We start from the raw sequence: 21,663 nt of genomic DNA, 5'->3' as shown, positions 1-21,663 counted from the left end.
GCTACAGCACTTGCAAAAATAAGATTTAGAAGTCTGTAAGACTAGGCAACAATGGCAACAATAGTGTTTAAACTACATTAACCTGCATGTTATTATAGTGCAAACCCTACCCTAGTAAAGTTGACGTCGTGGGAAAGACCATCATCAGCAACGTATCTCACAAGTTACCAAAAAAATATATATATATATATTTATATTTCAGTTTTTCTACAGCATTTTATCCTCTATTAGTTATAACACCACTGTCACATCTGCACTCTAAGGATTTGGTCATATACATTTAAAGATTTAACAGCTCACAAGGTTTAGTTGCTATCACCTAACTGTTCAAAGACAAGCTACCTAGCGTTTCATCGCAATGCAGTAATCGTTGAATAATATGCCATCAGCCCCTAGAGCAACTGAAAAATTTCAGTTTCCTCCTCAGAATACACAAGCTTGTTGTAAGAAATGTTCTGCTGAAAAGCTCAAATACTAAAATATTAAGTTCAGAGAGACCAAACAAAATCTGAGTAGTATATAGAAAAGAAAGATGCTACAATAGCCTTGGAAGGCACGACACAGTAAGCTGGATTTCTAATTCAATACTGCATGTACAGTAAAGCGGATGTCTCCCTTAATACAGGGATTGGAGGTGGATTAGGGAGTCTCCTAGTAGCTACTTTACATAATAGCAATCCTTTGTAGGCCTACAGGTATGGTGCAAAATCCTCCTGTAGGACAAAGTGACAAAAAATTTCTTCCGGAGAAGAGCCTAGAGATCAGGCTGTAAACTGCTGTGTACAGATACCAAATCAGTTCATCGTTAAATCAAAAGAGACCAAGTTAAAAACTACGAATGCCAAAAATCATACATGTATCCTGTCATATTTACATAGGGAAACACCAGTACTTAATAAGAAATAAGGAACTGTTCTACACGTGTGTTAATTATGGCAAATCTTCCTGTAATCCTCTGCACGTTGCTAGAGTTCAAGTATGTTGTCTGATTGGTACTAAACACACCAAATCCCAACCACACACCATCAAACTGGATCTCATCAGCAGTGCTGACGGAGCCAGAGTTATCTCCAACACTAAAAGTTTCTACCCTTGCCAGACTCCCAACTCTTAGGCAAAGCCAGTATTTTAAGTTTGTCCCAAGTAAGCCAACTGTACGACATTACAGACAAAGCATTAGAAGTCTGAAAATAGATATATTTTTATCTCCATAGATATTGAAAAGCTTTTTTTCTTTATCCTAAACTGCAGCAGTAAAGAACAGTGCTATGACACACATGGAAATGCTCCACCATGTGTCATAAAGCAAAGACACATACAAAGAACACCACCTGCCCAGCAGTGGTCATGGAAGAAAGACCCACCAAAAAGCAGTAATTCAATAACCTGTTGTTTCTGTTTATAGTTATTTTGTAATTCATGTTGTCTTCCGCAGGCAAGTTCACAATTCACAGCTATAACTGGATATAGCTTAATTGCGTACCGTTTATGACCCGTTCTTCGAATTTCTGCCTTTCCTCCTCCGTAAGGACGTAAGTCCTTTCCACTAGCGACTTGAGAACCACAGAGACTCCAAATAACGCATTAGCCTTTGATACCAGACATCACAAGACATTCTTCTACTTTGCATGAGAGATGCTTGAAAAGGGCTTACCAAGGACACTGTTCCAGCAGCTCCACTTTATCAGCAGTTCTTTCTTTAAGTCACCTCTTGAGTACATGCCCTTTCAAGCTTAGACTTCTACACTTCTACATGGGAAGAATGAAGCTCACCTGCTTAGGAGACTACCCTTAGCATTCTAAGAAGGAAGAACCAAAACACCTCTCCTCTCAAGCCCAAGAGGCCAGGATTATCATCTAAGCCTTCCTTTGTCTTGTGTGCTTAGGTGGTCACTTGCAAAACAGATACCAGCCTTGTTGCTCTTCATAGATTTTCTCCAAGAAGACGGACAAGGAGTGGTCTGGAAAGTCATCTGAGCTGACAGAGAGTAGCAACAGTGGGAATAGGGTGGAAGATGCAGCACGTGGTGTTATCTCATCACAGGTTTACAAATTCCTTCCTACTATAAAAATGTCAGATACTATAAGCAAGATGATTCAGTACAATACTGTAAGCTGACTGCATTTAAAGCACAAGAAGAGATCTTCATGATGTTTTTTGCAGCTAAGTATAGTGTCCGGTAAAGGTGGGAATCCAAATTATTTTGACTTTTAAGTCCCACAGTCTTTTTTCTTTATTATTATTACTATTTTCACCGTTATCTCTGCATACCAACAGACTAAAGCCAACCTATCTTTTCCTCTAGATTTGTCTTTATTTTTCTATTCCCTTTAATTCAGAAAAAGACACAACTGAACTTAGTAAGACATAATGATGAGTTTCAGCATCACTGATCCCTCTTTTGCCAAGTGCTTCCTCCGAATTTGTTTTGGTAACTATGATTTATGAGGACTAACACCATGTAACGCCACTTAATTTTATATAAGTAGGAGAAAGGGGGGTTATGTTCTGTTAAACTGAAGGAGAAACTCTCGGACTTTGGCTAACTCAGAGCCTATTCTTTATGACAACTCAGGCACAGAGATCATGGCTATTTTTTCCCTATTTATCTTGCCACAAATATTTCGTGAAGCAACATTAAGTAGACCCTGTCATACAAGCACATTTAAGCAGCTGCATCGAGTGAAACTGAAGAGCTACTTAGCCCAGCATCCTGGTTTGACGATGGTGAGGAAGAGGTGCTCTTCCACAGGCACAAGAAAGACTTGCAGCAGTACCCTCCCAACCTCCACCTACCTGCAAGTTCAGGGAATCCCTCTGCCTGGGGTGCCACCACTCTTCTAAGGAGGAGTGGAAGTGCAGCCAACATTACAGCATCAGAAAGAGTACTAGAGAAAAACTACTTCCAGTAAGTTGCAACTACAGTTTCCTCTAAAAGCACAGTTCAAGGTGTCGGTGAAAGCATTATTTAGAATAATAAAAGCCATTTAAGAGCTCAGATTCATCTATGCAACCTTCAGCAGCTGGTGTTACAATGAAAATCTGCCACAGCAAAAGTGAAGTTTTGTTTTGTTGTTGTCTTACTTATTCAGCACTGAGGAGTCGTAGGTGAGCAAAGAAACCCTTGTATGGATAAAGTCAAATCACAAGTAAATGCAAAAACCAACCAACCAACCAACAGTCCCCACCTTGCATGATCTACTACTGTAGAAGGATCAAAACTCATTCACCGCACATTCAACTACTTTTCAAGAACTCTCATTCCTCCTGCCTCAAAAACTTCTTTTCATATTGTTCTAAAAGACTTACCCTGAACTATTTTATCTTCAGCTGATCTTTGCTCAACTACATTATCTGTGAAGCACAGAAGAAAATAATGACAAAGAAAATTGAATATATTTTTTTAATCCAACCAACCTATGCATGGGGACAAAAAGTAAGACATTCAAATGCTAAAAAGATAAAGGGAAAAAAAAGAGTCAGCAAAGCTGGAAGACTAAAGGAAGAGCTTCATTTTATTCCTTTTGAAAATATCTTGCTTTGTCAACTCAATGCTTTTTCTTTGTGGTCAGATCTTGTTTGCTTGCAAGAGTCCTTCATGCCGAAAGAAGGGGGAAAAGATTTTCTAATGGGAATACAGCTGTTACGAAGCCAGAAAAGCAGCAGGATGCATTAAAGATGAACTACATCTATCTAATGCATATCCTTTTCTCCTTCCTACTGCATTTTATACAGGCATTTTGGTAGCGTGGAGAAATGAAATAGTCACAGATTAATAGAAAAGAAACACACACAGACATTTTCACCATAACCTTTCTCCAGCACACATCAAACTGAGAAACAGTCATGTTAATTCACTTTAAGAAAACCTAACACAAGTTTGGCAGATAAACAATCCTCCTTTCTCCTTTTTTCTATTTTTTTTGGTTGTTTTTCCATCATTCTGTTGTGCCTCTGCTTTCTCAAAGGCAGAGTTCCTGCTCCAGTAGTTGCAATAAGCATAGCTTTTGGGGACCAGTTTTGGAGTCTCTTAGCATACGCCTACAGGAGCTCAGACGGGGAGCAGCACGGCCTCCCTCTGTGCTTGCTGGTAGGAAATAAGCCAATGCTGATCCAGAAGCAGTGGAAGGGGGGCAGAGCCTGAACTATCAGCCTGCTGCTCAACTGTACAATATTCCTCATCTCGACAGCAGAGTTTTATGTAAAGCGTTCCCCTGTTTCATGCGATCAGGAAGCCTAATTCTAACAGTGCTTCTTATTTGACAAGATCTTCTCCTGTGCAAACTGGTCTAGCCTACTCCCTCACCATTCCTCTTGCATCCCACTTTGAGTGGGTGAGGTTAGAAAGAACTCAGTTGTCATTACTACGGTATGTACAGAATAATTATGCTAACAAGTGATTAGTTACTTTACATTTACATACAGTGTTTTCAATGGAGCTTTATTATGTTATTATAGACACAGAAGAGACAGGATCATTTCACCTTTATTATGGATTTTAACTTTCAAAAGCTTCCTGAAAATATGCCAACTATCTTAAAAATCAACAGCTTACTGAGATAGACTCCCCTCTCAAAACATAAGTGTGAAGCTCTCTATTGCTAGATACACTTTTGTCAGCTTAAAAGTCATGAGAACTACTGCTGCTCTAGGAACTTTCAGAAATTTCAGAAAATAAAAATGTCACAAGAGTTGCGGATCCATCTAAAATGAAGGGAGCTGTGAAAAACGTTGTCGCTAGTGCAGGAACTGTTTTCACTCCTTGTTTTTGGCAGAAGAAGCGAAACAGGCTATAAACATTTCAACGCCTGGCTCAGAAATAGCAGCAGACTCTTCCAAGACTTTTGTGTTACTAAGCCGAGCAGGGAAGGGCAGGTTCTGCATGGAGTTCCCAAAATCTTTGGCCTGGTTATACAAAAGGGGCAGGCACAGCAATGCTCAGTGCTGCCCTGTCTGAGCTTTCGACCAACTCCAGCCCTGCAACTCACAAAGCCAAGCCAGGAACCCAAAAACAGCAGGAGGAAGGAGCACGCTGTGTCTACATGATGCAGTGCGTAGGTGGCACCTGTAAGAGCCAGTGCAGGAGCAAGTTTCAGAACCAGAAACAATCCACCTGTGTCAGCACGGTGATTAATGGGCCCCACAAAGGCAGCACGAGCAGCGCGTGATCCTCCTGGGTTGGGCCCTCCAGGTTCTGTCACCTTCCTGCATCTTCAGTAGGCACGTCTGGGGCAGTGACACGGGGAGGTTGCACAAGGTGGCCGTGGAACAGGACTAGCCCAGGGCTCCATCCTGCTGCCGGCCCTGGGCTGGACTGGCATCCTGTCCTTCCCCCGGCCTTGCAAAGCCTGGGCTCTTGAAGCCAAGCTGAGAGCGAGCAGGAGCAGAGCCCATCCTCTGCCTGCTAGACACAGTCCTCGCAGACAAGAAACAGAGGCCTGAGTCCTCCTGAGTCTGCACTGAGGTCTCTTAAACCCCAGACAAGTGGTCTAGCCTGCTCACGATTGCTTCTTCCAATGTTTGCAGAAAAAGAAACCGGAGTTTTGGAGGGCTTTTCTCTCCAGGAAACGTTAGACATGAACTCAACATACATGGTGCGTTATGTAAGCATCTCTGGGTACAAGCAAAAGCTTGCTGACCCCTCTTAAGAAACCTTCCATAGATTTACAAGAAGCCTCTCTGCCGAAAGTCAGACCTAGAAAATCATCTGAACGTTATTTTAACACAGAAGAAAGTGAGAGCAGCTCTGGTGAGCAGACAGCTCTGCTGCACTCACGTATTTTTCCTTGTTGCTTCTCTGGGTGCCCAGGGAAAATGTTCAGGAAGATTCCCCACAAGTCCTCATATGCAAACTACAGATCTCACCAGAGAAACTTCGCAAGCTCGAGGAACACCCCTGTCAGCACCTGGGAGCCCAGGATGTTAAGCTGAAAGAAACAAGGCTTAGGGGAAGGAGTAGAGCATGTGATAAGCCCTTGGTGTTCACCAGCTTCAGCTTCAGAAGCCCATGCTGCATTATCAGCTTTTAGTCTACTTCTAGATTTGTGAACCAAAGGTGACTGTAGGCTGCTGAGTCAGTAAGAAGAGAGCAGAAACGATGCACTGAAACTGTTCCTCTGCTGTCCTCCAGCTCTGCTGCTGCAGCAGGTATTTGACCCTCACATCAGGAGCAGTCACACCAAGGGCACTCTGACACAGTCCGTAACACGACTCTGACTTCACTTTATAGTCAAGTGTATTTGTTGCATACCATTACTACGGCTGTTCCCGGAGCTATTCGCATCTCTGTGCAGAGCAGGACTTCTTGGTACAGTTTATTTGCTGGTCACACACCAGTACCACACACACTGCCCCTAAGCTGGCACTTTCTAACATCCCAGATCTGCCTGAAGGCCACATGCAGGTTTCTGGAGCTCTCCTTCCATTCTGCTGGTTTGCTCTTCTTAAAAACCATCGTTGGGTCATTTATACCAAAACAGCAGAAGTCAGAGAAAATAACTGTTAACAGTAACTAATACTAAACATATGTGGCTTAAAAAGGCACGTGAGAATCAAGGGGGGGGGGGGGGGGAGGGAAGTTCAGCACAAATTTTAATAGGAAAGAAGCATTTTTAATGTAGTTCTTTAACATTGTTATAAAATCATAACCAAACCCAGTAGGATTTGTTTGTTTGTTTGTTTTAGGTCCCTAGGGACTCCTGCCCCGGCCTGCAGAACAGAGAGAAATGCAAAACCCTCGTGGGAGAGGATTTTATTTCCTCCCCAAGCCTTTCATCCTCATGCAGGGTTTCTTCAGTTTATCAGTTCCTGACTCACCCTCTTCCCTAAGTCACCCGGGTTGTTTACGCTTACTTGCTGCCACGCCTCCTCCTCTTCCCTGAGCTGCTAAAATTAGCATTGCAAAAGGTTTGAACATCCTTGAATGAGAATTAGCTAACACATAGGAGCCACAGGATGTATGCAGGCCCACAAAACATGCCTCTAGCACAGGGACCACAGTGCTGACACCAGCCGCAGAACTGCCCTCCGTAACCGGGCACAGGCAGTACCAGAAGAAAAGCAGAGCATTTCCCCCAGGGAGGTGCAAACCCAGAAAGATACTGCCTATCGTTTTGCCTTCCAAATGCAAGAGCAGCAAGTGAGCTGTTATTTCTTGCTTAGATGCAACCAGATTTTGAAATGGAAGCTCTGAAAGTTATCTGTCATGGCGTGTTATACATCAGAAGAGGTGTTCAATCATTTGTTCATCTGTATTAAGTGATGTATGGCTCAACAGAATAAATATAGACCATATTACTATATATATATATATATTATATTTACTATATATACATATAGACTATAGACCAAAACCCTACTAACCTTAGCACATTAATCCAGCTGCCCCAGTTCAGTAGCTACCTTCCAAATCCGAACCCTCAGCTAGCACCCATGTTGCGTTGGTCCGCACCAAAACAAGGCTGTAGTAACACGCAGCCCTTTACAAATGTGTAATTATGACGGTGACAGCCCCAAACCAGTTTTTTTTCTTCCACTTCCATTTGGAGTTTCCAGCAGACTAAGCTTTTTGCTCTTTTCATTCAGCAGGCATTTCAGCATTGTTCTGCAGGAATGAATCACTGAGTCATCCACTCCGACGTTGCAGTCTCGCTCTCCCCAAAATGCGTGTTGTCATCATTCCTGTAACAAGGCTCAGAAGGCCCCATTAGGTTAACAGACGGACTAAGAACATTCCTGCACAGACAGGAAAAGCAACTTTAGCCCTTTTGCCTGGAAGAGTCAAGATGATCCTCCCCTTGTTTAAGATGTCATTATCTAAGATCCCTTCCTCCTCGTGCCTCATTCTCTTGTCAGCCTGGAGATTAAAATCCTCACGTTTCCAGCCGCATTTTACTTGCATTTACAGCGATGCAACATGCTAATAAACTCCTCTCCTGCTTCACCTCCCTGGATTTTTATATTGTCATTAAGGAAGAGATTCATCTGGCATCTTAGATGAAGATATCCTCCATTTAGGCAAGCGTGCGTGTGTGTGCCGAGTATTTTCTTTAAATTTCCTCTCCAGCTTTTAGAGGCTACAGTTAGGACTGGATGCGTTTCACTGAAAACATTCCTGAGCCTACCTGCACTTTTTACTTGTGCCTTTTAATGACTGAATGGAGTTTAGAGAGGACCAGCAGCTTGCTTCTCCCTGAGCCAGACACTTGCAACTATACACTAATACCGAGTTGTGGCTGTATCGTGCATGTTACACATCTTGTACGGTGAGGGGTATACCTAACCAGGGGAAATGGAATAAGAGGAAATGACAAACTGTTTAGGTAAAAATATAGTTCTAGAAAAGTGTCCTCAAGGTATTCCATATTAAAAAAAAAAAAAAAGGTAGTAGTAGTACGCAAATATGGCTGAGTTAATCGCCTTCTTAAAAAACATCTATTGAAGCAGTATGATTAGAAAAGAAACAGGCTTCCTTCCAAGGGCAAATTAAAGCAAACAAACTGCACATTTCAAGAATGTTTTTCTGCTCACTGTCAGTTCAATTTTGGGAAGAAAAAAATATTATGAAGCATTTCTAGTACCAAAAAGAAAACACACTAACCTCATAGAAAAGAAGGAAGGGATTAACAAATACAGGAACCATACCCCAAAAAGTCAGCTCCTACTTCATTCCAACTGGCAAACAGTTATGTATTTCAGCCCCAAATTTTGAGGGGGTGGGAGTAAGGAATGAGCTTTACTGTGCTTACTCCTCTACCAGCTGACCATTCTTTTGTTTTTCTGTACAGAGCTGCAACCAATTTGCCAGGACGAGACTAAGTGCAGCTAAAGCAAAGATAAGGCTTCGATAAAGAGCTCTTGACCCAGCAGTAAGGGCTGGAGTGAGACTGACTCGCCACCAGCGCTACCCCTGTTGGCATGAACCTCCAAACATCTGATGGAAGGTCACGTGAAACAGTGAGCTTCGTTACCCTCTACCTGGGGGTTTGTTATAAACGTCTCTGCAAAAGGAAAGGATTCAGCTAGAAATGTTGAAGTGGCCGATCAGAAGGTTTTCAGACTACAGCATGAACCTGAAGAGTGAAAATATTCCCCAAAATGTGTGCCGTACACAGTCACTGTAACCACACACTAAGGACTGCAAATGGATTCGCCAGCTATGGAAGTGTTTGGCGACCATACAATGTTTTAGTAGCAAAATGTAGACCCTACTTCAAACCAGAAATCAGTTCTGGGAAGCCCTACCGTTTCTCTTGCACACCAGATTACATTAAGAAATCAGACAGGTCCCATATAGTTTAAAGAACAATTTGTTAACAGCAGCTTAAGCAATACATCTTCAGGAACGTAGGAAGTATGAGGTAACTCTGTGCTGCACAGACAAATAAGAATTGAAATAAATCATCAAACCAGCAAGCCAATTCAGAGCTTTCAGTTTTTGATTGATATACCAATCATGATACCTCTTCCAGGTATCAGTGGAAACTGGTATCAACTCACTATAAATTCTTGCCCAGCTTCCTTTATCATGCCTCCCTCTTGCACTCGGGCGAATAAAACATCAAAGAAATATTGTCAAAGGATAAACAAGCCACAGAAAATTAATTCCAAGTCCTTGAGAACATGCTGAAGATAAAATACAAGTCTTAAATTATTGTTAGATTATAATCTAGTTATTGAATACAATCTATAACCTTGTTATTTTTACCTTCAGAAAACATTTAACAAGCCTTGCGCACATAAAAACAGCCTTCCTATTCTGAAGTTCAAAAATTATCCAGTAAAATGACCATCTGCGGAAGCAATTGAGCAAGACCTCCACTTGTTAGAGAACTCCGTTTCTATCAACTTAAAGGAATGTTTTTCTTCTTCTTTTTTTTTTTTTTTTTTTTTTTAAGGTTTTAACTACCAAAGTTAGATCTGTTGAAATATAATCCCAAAAGTCTTATAGGTGCTTCTAGCTGTGCATGAGAACTTCGTCATACATACACAAATACACACACAGTCATTCATACACATATATATACAACCAAACAAGTAATACCACATCTACAAAGACTTTCATCTGTTGTTTTTTTTTTTATACCAGAAATACTTACCAGTATTTCCTATATTACTAAAGAAATGTGTTTTATGCTACTTCACTTGTCGAAACAGCTTACAAGGAAATGCACCGGTTGTCCCTTCAGAAATCTTATTTCTTACAGCTATGACTAGACAAAACACACTTACTGCAATCACCAGTAATGCTGGCTGAATTCTAAGATAACCTGAAGATGTCAACAGTGAGACTTCACATAAGTAGCTTTTGTCATGTAGTGATGCATGCTGTGAGGAATGCAATAAGGAAAAAAATATTTAAATGACCTGGTAACCTTGGGAATGCTAAGTTCTTCCTAAAGAAATGTCAGCCCATGCATTATCCACGCATCGACACACCACAGAATTCCGACGCCTACTTCAGCAGTTTTGGAGAACATACACCAATACACCAAGCCTTTTTTTCCAGCAGGCCTAAGCCACTCATTTCCATGGAACATTAATTTTATACTTACGCAAAAAGTGTTTTTCCAGTAAGGCTATTTCCAGGTGACCTTTGATCTCATTCAGCCTGTCAGACTCCGTTCTGTTAAAATCCTGGACTCCTGAAGCCATGATGATGGTCCCTGGACCAGCCTATAAGAAAGCCAGAACACACTGACAGCTCAGAGGCACATTTTTGGGTCATTTAAATATATCAACTTACTTCTGGGGCAGTAAACAGTCGGCCACGGGAGAAACATGCAAGTATCAACAAGTCGGCGTGCCTCTTATTCGGCGTTAAACTGCCAAAATGAGTGGAAACTAATGCAGTGCACAGCATCTCCTCTCCCATGTGAATTTACAGATGGCACTTATGCAACCTCAGGGAGTTACACAAAACAGAGATTTTTTTTTGCCCCCTTACCAGTTCTGCTGCATCATCATTTTATCCTTTCTTCACGTGGTTTAAAAAGGCACATTTATACTATCCCTCTCCTCTTCCCATTCAATGAAGGGTGAACGCAACACACTAACATATAAAATTATGAAACTAGCAGAAGAAATAGTTTTCTAGATATTCACTGAGTTATTCGGAAGCACATGTTGTATTCTGCATAACCGTTCATGTGACGTGTAACTGCGAAGACTGCAGCCTCTCTGCAAGCAGGGGACCGCCAGTCCCCCTCCTCCAGCACTGCCCGCTTACTGCTGAGGGATGTGGTTGGCGCCCAAAAGACCTTCCAGGAGGACCACAAGAGGGGGAAGTCAGGAGACTGTGACCTGACTGATTTACTGCTGTCACCAACAGGCCCCCCGAGCGCTGGAAATACTGCACAGCACAAGAATTAAAGAGCAACGTGATCAGTTCAGAAGAACAGCGGTGACAACTGCCACCTCCACAAAGCCAGCAGAGGAAAAAAACGAACCCACGCAGCAGAAGGCAGGTGATGCTGCCCATTTCTCCTAAAGCGAGCATTTTCAAAAGGCAGGGGAAGGGGTGGCCGAGGGCACCTCCTTGGCAGTGCAGGCTTAGGCCCCGTGTGCGGTTCCCACTGGCCCTAAATCCATCAGTGAGGATTACGGGAGCTTCTCCAACAGCTTACACCCCAAGCTGAAGCACCAGATTACAGGAACCCACATCTTGAAAAGGATTTTACGACAAAAAGGGATTTATCTTAAGCATTTCCCCACCCTTTGTTTACCTCTGAAAACATACAGAGACTGTACTGCTTTCCACAGTCGGTTACATACATTTAACCACGACAGTTTAATTACATACTTACATAAACTCGGCTAATTTACAAGAAAGTTAATTAAAATACATTTTCCAGCTTTCAGGAAAGAGGCACAGAAAGCTCACGGACAGCAAAGCGCTTTCACTGTTGGGACTGATTCTCACTGTTCAAATAAAGCGGTGTGGAGATCCCTATTAAACATCTCTTTTCTTGCTCGAGCTGGGTTTATGCCTCAGAACTTGTCAGTGCAGGCAAACTAGGACGCAGTGGGCATTTACTGCATGACACCTACCTGGCACCAGCTCCCCACCTGGGGTTGTTTCATGCTGTGCCGAGCAGGGACGCTATTTCCAGCCCCGAAAGCGGCACGGTGACACCCACGCAGCCCCGCCAAGCTGCCGGCCCTGATGACAAGAGGCTGCTCGCCCAGCAGCGTCCCCGTGCTGCTCCCCACCTCGGAGCACGAGCATCCTCGCACCGTGCCACGGCAGACAGACTGACTGACCGACAGACTGACCCCGCGGCAGTCCTGGCTCGGGGAGCTGCAGAAATCTGCACGCACCAGGTTTCCCATCCACGGGTGCCCCCGGCCAGCAAGGCGCAGTAGGACGGGCTACTTGCCACCGCTCCGGCCTCTGCTGAAGAGTAACAGCTCCACGAGCACGGGATCGTGATTAACCTCGGTGTTTTCTCGTCTATAAACCTGCATCATGTGTGCCCACTGCTGCAGGATTCAGCATTAACGCTTGCCAGACAGAGCCCCAAAGAGGAAGGCGTGGCAGAAGTCAGCAGATCCTTCCAGTTATTTCCCCCTGAGGTGGGCTGCATTTCAGAAACCCAGCTAGGAGAAGCAACTCCACTTCCGACTCTTCAGTGATGCTAAACCTAATTAAAGCCCCGGATACTTCAGCTGAACCTTTTAGGAAGCAGGAAAAGGCAAAAAGTGCACACAGCACTGGGGACATAATGGTAAGGGTGGAAAGGGTTCATCTGGAAAGTCTACAAACGTGTACATCTGCTAAAGCATTAGGCCCAAGAACTCTGACATTAGTTAATGGGTTAAAAACCAGCAGGTACACATAATTAATCTAACCCAAAATGTTCACATTGACCTTCTAAGTTAGGAAAAATAACAACAAGACAAGTTAAAACATAGGGCTGCTTGCTAAGAATGCTAGGAGCAAGATCACACAATTGTTTTATAATAATAAAAAGGTTTAACCAGAATAGGAAGATACACAGCGAGACAAGTTTGGTGGAAAATAGAACCCTCTTTCCAAAATTAGTGAGGCCACGGTGTGCTAATGAATACAATCTAGCAGTGCTCAGAAAACCAAGTATTTACAGTAAAGAGATATGGGAGACATTTAAGCAGACGGTTCTTCTGTCCCACATTTTTCTCCACACCAACACACCTTGTTCTGTCAAGAGGTGTTAATGGGCTAAAAAGATAAGAAATAAGGCTGTCACATTCACCGGAGGTCAACTGCCTGCCTCTGCATTAAACAACTACCTACCTCTGCCTGAAGTAGGCATAATTGACTCCACTCAGGTTAACAAAAAAATGCTCTTATAATTCCAGTGTTAACTGGGTAATAATGTTGCTTTCTTCTGCTGCCTTTGTAGGATAGTGCAGGGACTTGGATTAACTAAACTTTACCGTACAGGTGCCCTTCTTGCTTCTGCATGACTCAGTAAAAGCCTTAAAGCCTTCCACAGATTTCTGCTTTTCCATCCCCTTCTGCCTTCCCAGCTTGGACAGTATCTGACACAAGAACCCTCTTAAAATGTTGGCAATCACTATTATTTAGCACAGAGGGCTGCACAGTGCCTAGGAGGGCAGCAAAATGCCACGGAGTCAAGCAGGAAGACTTGCAGTCAGAGGGGTTAAAGGAAGATTTCTAATGACGACAGACTATCTCTAACCCGCTGTCAGAGGTCTGAGTTCCTGCTCCAAGCCACATACAGCTCCGGATCTGAAAAACCACATCTCATCGACCCACAAATGCGTTCTTACAGCCATCACCAGTTTGAGCTTTTTGTGACAGCACCTCTCGACCTGAGAGCGCTTTGCCTTCCCCACCCACATCCCCCTCCATCCTGCCAGCCCTGGCATTTTGTTCTGTGCACTGAGCTCCAAGAACACCACCAGTACGCACCTGTAGCAAGGGTCTCGGTAACTTCTTCGCTGAGCAAATACGGATCTGTCTTCTCCATCTGCAGGGCAGTACATTTCAGCGTTATGTAGAAAAGCAACTGTCCATCTCTTTCACTACATCACAGAGAGATGATTTTTCTCTAGGACTACCTAACACGATGCCAGTCTCATTTCCAGGTTTGTAATTAACCTGTTAGAGAGGAGCAATTCCCAAACGAAGCAAATGCTGGTGCAGCACAGGTACAGATGACTGTCATTTTAGCTGCAATTTGCCCAAGGCAATGGTTGCCGGACCTAGGGAGACTCTAGCTCAGACACAACGTCCTGCCCTTCGCTCCTCTCACCCAGCAAAACCCTCAACGCCACATGAAGAACACCCACAGTGCATACAACTCCTGGATTACTTTCCTTATATATCCACATGCTACGGAATTTAGTGCCCCGGGTTTCTCAGCTCACATTGCACGTGGAGAATTCTCATGAAGAGTGGGTTCACCATGGCTGCTGCACGTACCTGGTGTAAGGAAAGGAAAAACACCCAGCCAGACTGCTCGAGAACAAAAGCACCTGCGTGAACTGTTAATCCTTAATAGCTATTCTGGGAAGCACACCCGGACCGGGTAGCTCCCAGAGCACTGCTATATTTTGCATAAACTTAAAAAGAAAAAAGACAAATCTAGTGTTAGCCTGGTTTAGAGACTTTTAGTATCTTAACCGTAATGTTTGCATCATTCTCTGTATCTTCATGTTGTTGTAAATGAGGCAACTGATACAAAAGTGTTTAAGGTTTCAATTGTCATGTTTCAGGAAAAGCCAAACTGTACTGGAACAGCAATTAAATTAATGTTTTCTGTGCCATAATAATTCACATTTAATCCTAGTGCACTGCCAGGGAACTTGCCTAAGTAGATTAGACTGCTTGCAGTACAATATGCCAGGTACAAGAGAGCTTCAATTTGCAATTCTCGCTGCGAGGTCGGTGCAGAACCTCCACGGGCTGAAACACAAATGTGTTCCTTCTCCCTTTTGTCGAAGGGGACGTGATCCTCCGCTGCAGCGAGTTCGTTGCACGCAGTACTGGATGTTTTCTCCTTCTTATAAAAATGGAACATTTTTCACATTAACAGTACATAAATTCATCTATAGCACAAAATGATGAGACAACTTCAGAAGAGGCAAGACAAGCCAGAACTGGCAAATACAAGGAAGGGCTAGGATTTTCAGGGTACAGCCCCGCTCCCTGAACATTTGCAGTGGTTTAAAGCTTTTTTGCTTTTTTTGGTGCTGCCAAATACAAGAATTGGGATTAACAGAAAGGAACCCATGTTGCACCTACAGAATAGGAAACTGTGACAGCTCTGAATACAGGGGACTTTAATTAATTGAGCAATGTGAATTATTCGCATAATTCACAAATTATGTTAACTTCCCACATCACAACATGAGCAATGCTAATACGTTCACTACAAGGAAGATGGAATGGACCAGCTTACCCACTCCACCTGTTCCTTTGATTGTGGTGTTTTGACAAAGCAATGCTGAAATAACAGTGCTGCATATGGTGCTGAATGTCCAACGTTTACAAAAAACTACTGCTGAAGTGGGAAGGAAGGAAGAATCTGGGAAGATGCTGACCTGAAAGATGCTTAGCAAAGAGTTAACTTGTTAACCAAGACAGCTGTCCGAGCTAGATTTGATCACAGTGTCCAGGTACCCACAGAAACCCTAGAAAACACCTGCTATCCCAGAAATACCAGGTAGTAAGGGCACTTAAACGAGAGACAGGAGAAGTACCCACACAAGCAAATGGACAGCATGTAGCTGAGAGCAAGCTAGTTCAAATCAAGAGCAAGATGCATTTTGAACAGAGCCTCAGGACAGAATTCAAAGAAAAATAACAAATCTTCAAACTCCAGGGCTCTCCTAGCAGTAACTAGCTGTTCTTATGGAACCGCTGCTTTACCCAAACACCAGTTTGGATGTTTATTATAGAACTACCTAGGTAAAGCTCACAGTTGTGAGACAGAGAATAAGATTCTCTTATCTGATCATCCCTTCTGTCTGTTCAGAGGATGGAAATTCTGCATGGGCTACTTCCGTAAGATGTGAAGCGCTGGGTCTAGCTCCCACTGCTGTATTTGTGGCTTGTGACTGAGCACTCACCTAAGTTCCTGGAGGTATATCCCAGAGGATGCTCTTCTTTGCAGACAGAGCTCTGCAGCTACAAGCTTTTAAGACAAGGCATTTTCCTCTAAAACCTCCATTTGTGGCAAGTTTTTGCATATGCTCGACAAGTTCAGACACATCCATAAAGAAGAGGCAACTAATCTGCACATTTCCAATGTGCACTCTGTACCCCTGAGGCACAGTACAGAAGGGCCTTTCATTCATGCGACTGTGCTGCACTGTTCTAATAGACCAAGATCTTTCTTTAATGGCTCTGTAATGATTAATACACCAGACTGAAAATTAAAAAAAAAAAAAAAGAAGTAGAGAGGGGCAGAGATGAAGCCTTTGACAAGAGAATGGCTGACAGTGGAGTCAAAGACATCTGGGTACTGAAGATGCAGATAAGAGGACTGGGACTCAAATTCTGCATGCCTGTGCTCTTTTCTAAGCCACTAATCTTGCTCTCCCAAGCCCACCAGTTCTGCATGCAGATTTTCAGAGAAACAGTGAAGCAGGAGGAGTGAAAGTACAGCACCAGGTCGCATGTGTATGAAAAGACATACGGCCTAGCTTCCATTTATGCATGAGACTTGCATTGACTTCTGCATGCTTTGAACAACTCCCTGAAGTATTCAGCAGGAAGAAATCAACACAACTGGGTCTTTTCATGGTCCCTCTTCCAGACAGCATAATCACAGTATAATGCCGCGCTGCTTTCAAGGCCTATGAAAGACAACAACCCTGTATAACCAATTTAAGATCTGAGTTTTAGTCACTGACTTAAAAATAATTCAGGCAGAACTCAAGAATCTGATGGCAGTAAGAAACAGAAATAATTAAGAATCCCTCTGTACACACAGTCTCAGGCACTACCTTAATGTTGACTCAAACATACAAGAATTACTTGTGGTACTCCTGTCACCTCTGCAGCATAGGGGATTATTTCTTCACCCTTCATTTTACGGATGGGCAGCAGCACTTAGGGGGACAGATGTCTGCCAGAGCCAAGTGCTAATCCCCGAAACTTCCCATGTGAAACCTATCCCTTATACTCCAGATCTCTTTCCTCATACAAGTTTGCTTGTTTGGCCAGTATTTGTAACACAGCTGCTGCTCTTACCCAGTTCCAGCATCACACTGGCTTTGGAACTCACTAACACCATGAGCAGGGCAAAATAACAAGTTTGATACTGTTCCTGCTTCCCCCCCCCCCCTTCCCTCTGTTTTTAAATAGCTACGCTCAACTGTATCCCATGGAGTTAGATCAGGACAGCCTGTTTAATCAGCCAGAGAGCAAAGTGCTTCTCTTCCGATTGTTTTCTCAAATTGTTCAGTTCTGTGTGCTGAGAAAGTAGACTACCACGACCAAAGATGTGTAGCTGTGAGGCTCTATTGCTAGCCAAAACTGTGGGTTTACTACCTGATTCCTTCTGCCACACCACCTTGCATCTACTGTCCTCCTAAAGAAACACAGAAAATACTATCTGGGCTTTAATTCAGATCTTTCTGTAGCTCTAATCCTGCCACACACATTGTCCTGACTGGATACAAATCACATTCCCTGCTCTCCCCACATTAATATAATGCCGTAATTTAATGAAAATAGCCAGTATTTACCTAAAACAAGCTCAGAAAATACCACGTTGGAAGGGCAGAAACACAGAGTATAGTCAGTACATACAATCCATACTTATTAACAAGTGACAGACGTCTTCAGCACAATAAAAGCGAAGGAAAGGCATTCAAAAAGACCTTCCTTGTGTGAGGAGCTTGAGGATATGAATACAATAGACTTTTTGTGGCAGAAAATGCTCTGTCATTACCACTTGTTTGTTCCGTGATCATAGGGAAAATCTGGCAAAACAGCTCCATATAAGCACACTGTATGCGATGCTATACAAGAAAATTCTAGCCAAAAACAAACAGCAGCAAAACTAATAGCCACTGAGAAGGACACAAGCTGCCAACCCCAGAGGAAATGCTCAACCTTACACAGTTCGAAAGCTTTCAGTTTAACTCCTCTAAGCAGCGAGCACGCCCTGTGCTGCTGGAAATGTGAGCTTTCAGACAGCAGCTGGACCGACCACACGTGGGGACAAAAACTGCGTGGTGAGTTCCCAGAGAGCTACAAATTCCAACTTCAACAGTTAAATTGCCAAGTTGTAATTTAGGTTGTACCCACGAGTCCAAGCTCAAGAAGCCACAGCCATTTCAGAAGTTAAAGGAGGATTTTTTATTTCTTTTCTTAAACCAATATTCAACATCTCCTGAAACATTCGCTGTTTAAAAATGACAGTTCCATTGGGATGCTTCTGCTTACAAATGCCAAAAAGTTGTCATAACTGAGGAGTCTTGCAGAGGGTTCAGCCAGCACTGTGACAGGGCAGTGTCACTGGACACAACATCACAGCACGGAGCAAGGCGGCGTGACCCTCTAAGCGACGCCATCAGAAACCATCCGCCTACAGTCCTGGCCAGTGGCATCTGAGCAGGTCTGAGTTTTTCAGGCTGAAAAGCATCTAGATGTCTTTCCTTCATATTTATTTGTTAGTATTTTAACACAACAAATAGAACTTGACACCATTCAGAAGCACATCCAAGGTTAACAGATCCGCCAAAAGCCCATCAAACCCTTCAACCTACAACATCTAAAAGCAATAGCAGAAAGAGGGAATCCTAATATTAAGAAATGACTTCGATATTTCCATAAAATGGAAGCGTACTCAAATAGCTTTATTCCTAATGCACACATCTTCAACTGTTAAATCCAAAATACAGGGGCAAGGAATTACAGATTTCTGGTTGTTGGTTTGTTTTTTTCTATGCGAGAACAACACAACATAATATAATGACACTTAAACAAACCAAGTACTTACAGGGTCTCTCAGCTCTTCATTGTCTCGGGCTGATGTTCGAGGTATTTTCACCGGGATTTCATCTCCACATTCAGTGTCAGAAGCATTTGGAGACTCTGCTAAATCAAGGAACTCATCTCTCTTGTGACCTCTGAACCTTATTTTGTCCAACTTCTTTAGCATGTTCAGCACTGCACTTTTCTGCTTTACCTTAACATGACGGTTGGAGTCTCTGCAAGAAACAAAACATCAGGAGTACTTTAGAAGACTTGCAACAAACCTAGAAACACATTCTGATCATTAGCTACCTCTAACCATTTTTTCAAGTGTCTTCTTGCCCCTGGAGGAGAAACAATTTGCAGCATATCCTTTTTAAAGACATTTTTAACAGATGAGTGGTTTTCATTAGCTGGTAATTTACCGCCTTCCCCCACTATTACAGCCTCTTTCTCAGGGCTGTTTTTAAAGACAGGATGGACACAAGCTCACAACCTGCACCCCAAACAAAGATTAAAAAGTCTGTTCTTAACAGCTTACTTTAAACAAAAAAACCTTTAGTTAAGTCCACATTCTTCAGCTTGCTGACATTTCTAATCAAAGGCATGAAAATCCACTAAGCATCACAACTTATCCCTAAATTCCCTGAAAAAAATGGAGAAAAAGAGTAGCAAGGCTATCATATCACCCTCCTACTTCAGACTAAGAAAAAAGAAGATAATGATTTATTGAAGAGCTCCCATCAAAAATTACACTGATAAATTGATATAAGCCATATTCAAATGCACTGCCAAAATCCTTAAACTTAGCACTGCTGACAATCTTGCACACCAATCTTGCACACTTCTCTAAGGACCTTTTCTAGATTTCTATTGCTCCCTTTGAGATACAAAGGAGAATCGCGTTATTAGCGATGTTTTCACATTGTTTAAAGGTAGCATAAGCAAAAGTTTACCGTTAAGTGCATCGGTGCAGCCAGCGTTTTTGCAGATCATGCAGATGCTACCCCATCTGGAGGAATTGCAAATGCCCAGAACACCTCACTTCTGGGGACCATACATTGACACGAGCAATACTTGAACTTAAACTGAAATTATAGTTCAGAAACCCCACTAATATATTTTTTAAAAGATAATATAAGAAAGCTGAATTAATATATGTACGTTTATTGTAATCGTAGCTTTCTAAGATACTGCACTGCATCACTTACGATTTAATCTGGACCCCCTGAAGCAGCCTGATTCAATGCTCTACACCTATCACACAGTGTACCCAAGGTCGCAAGCTCCAACTTAAAAAAAAAAAAAAGTTAGGTTTTGATCCTACCGCTTCAGAAAACTACCACTGGCAGTTTACCGCAAGCCAGCCACAATTTTTTCTTGTGCAAACTCTGGTCTTCAGCTCAGAAACCTCCATACAGAGGATGCTCTAATGCTCTCCTCAAAAAACTTCTGCTAGTTAAAAATCTGTACTGATGCACTTGTTCCCGTTATCATCGTCCCATCCTCTTTCCCTGTAGTCAAGATCGCCCTCCTCATCACTAGAAGAAACATGCTTAGCCGACCGCACATCACCTCCTAACACAAACCTCGTTTCAGCAGAGCTTTTCTTCTTTTCCTGCAGGTCCTCCAACACTTCTGCAGCAACTATTCGCACCAAGTTCAAACCAGATCGTTCCCTTCACAACCTGCCTTAGTTTGCACCTCTGCCAAGGTTTATTAGCACCCTTAGCTTAAACACAGAATTTTGAAACTAATACAAATCCCCCAGAGCACAGCTGGCTAAGAAAAACCAGCCTCGTCCTTTATCGGAGATCCTTAAGGTTGCAGCCGTATGTTTATTCTTCCTCTTCAGCCTCTTGTGGTAACTCTCCCCAAGGTTATTTTCTACGAACCGCTTTTCTTTGAAGTTCTATTACTTGTCAAAGCTAAGTTTAAAATAGAAACACTTCTGCTCATTCGTTGCCTATATGATGAGGAAAGTTGTCAGCTATCACATCCAGAGCTATCTGTAGGCCCTGCTATTAATAGCGACTCGAGAACAAATGCTATCAGGGCAGTTTAAACCTCTGATAAGCACTGGCACAGACATACCACGCTCCCTCCCGCCTCAGAGATCTCCATCTGCGATCAGCCAGCGTTACCTAGGACGCAGGTCAGACCCACACCAAAGCAGTTCTAAACCAAGCCCCTCTGCTCCCCATCCCTGCCATCGCTTTCAAACAACACGGCTACAGGCAGAAATCACACGGATGGGGCAGTGATCACAGAATCACTAAGGTTGGAAAAGCCCTCCAAGATCACCTGGTCCAACCACCCCCTACCACCAGTGTCACCCACCAAACCCTGTCCCTAAGCACCACGTCCAACCTCTCCTTGAACACCCCCAGGGACGGTGACTCCACCACCTCCCTGGGCAACCCGTCCCAGTGCCTGACTGCTCTTTCTGAGAAGAAATGTCTCCTCATTTCCAGCCTGAACCTCCCCTGGCACAACTTGAGGCCACTCCCTCTAGTCCTGTCACTGGTTACCTGTGAGAAGAGGCCGACCCCCAGCCCCCCACAGCTTCCTTTCAGGTAGTTGCAGAGAGCAATAAGGTCTGCCCTGAGCCTCCTCTTCTCCTGACACAACCCCAGTGCCCTCAGCCGCTCCTCACAGGACTTGTGCTCCAGGCCCTTCACCAGCTTTGTAGCCCTGCTCTGGACATGCTCCAGGGCCTCGATGTCCT

The 21,663-nt window shown here is 43.3% G+C and overlaps 1 protein-coding gene across 8 annotated transcripts in view; it reads right to left on the bottom strand.

The window, feature by feature from the left end:
• Window positions 1-21,663, bottom strand: part of GRAMD4 (GRAM domain containing 4) — a 79,355-nt gene that overhangs the window by 35,646 nt on the left and 22,046 nt on the right. For 4 of the 8 annotated variants that reach the window (XM_040544726.1, XM_040544729.1, XM_040544728.1 and 1 more), the window contains exons 2-3: window positions 18,961-19,171; window positions 10,555-10,675 (exon numbers count right to left, since the gene is read on the bottom strand). In XM_040544726.1, the coding sequence (XP_040400660.1) occupies window positions 10,555-10,675; window positions 18,961-19,171 (332 nt within the window). The other 4 variants (XM_040544731.1, XM_040544732.1, XM_040544730.1 and 1 more) reach the window with 4 other exon arrangements.

Source organism: Cygnus olor, chromosome 1 (genome assembly GCF_009769625.2).
Source record: "Cygnus olor isolate bCygOlo1 chromosome 1, bCygOlo1.pri.v2, whole genome shotgun sequence".
Lineage (NCBI taxonomy): Eukaryota > Metazoa > Chordata > Aves > Anseriformes > Anatidae > Cygnus > Cygnus olor.
The sequence above is the reverse complement of the archived record's forward strand: the minus strand, read 5'-3'. Positions and strand labels throughout refer to the sequence as shown.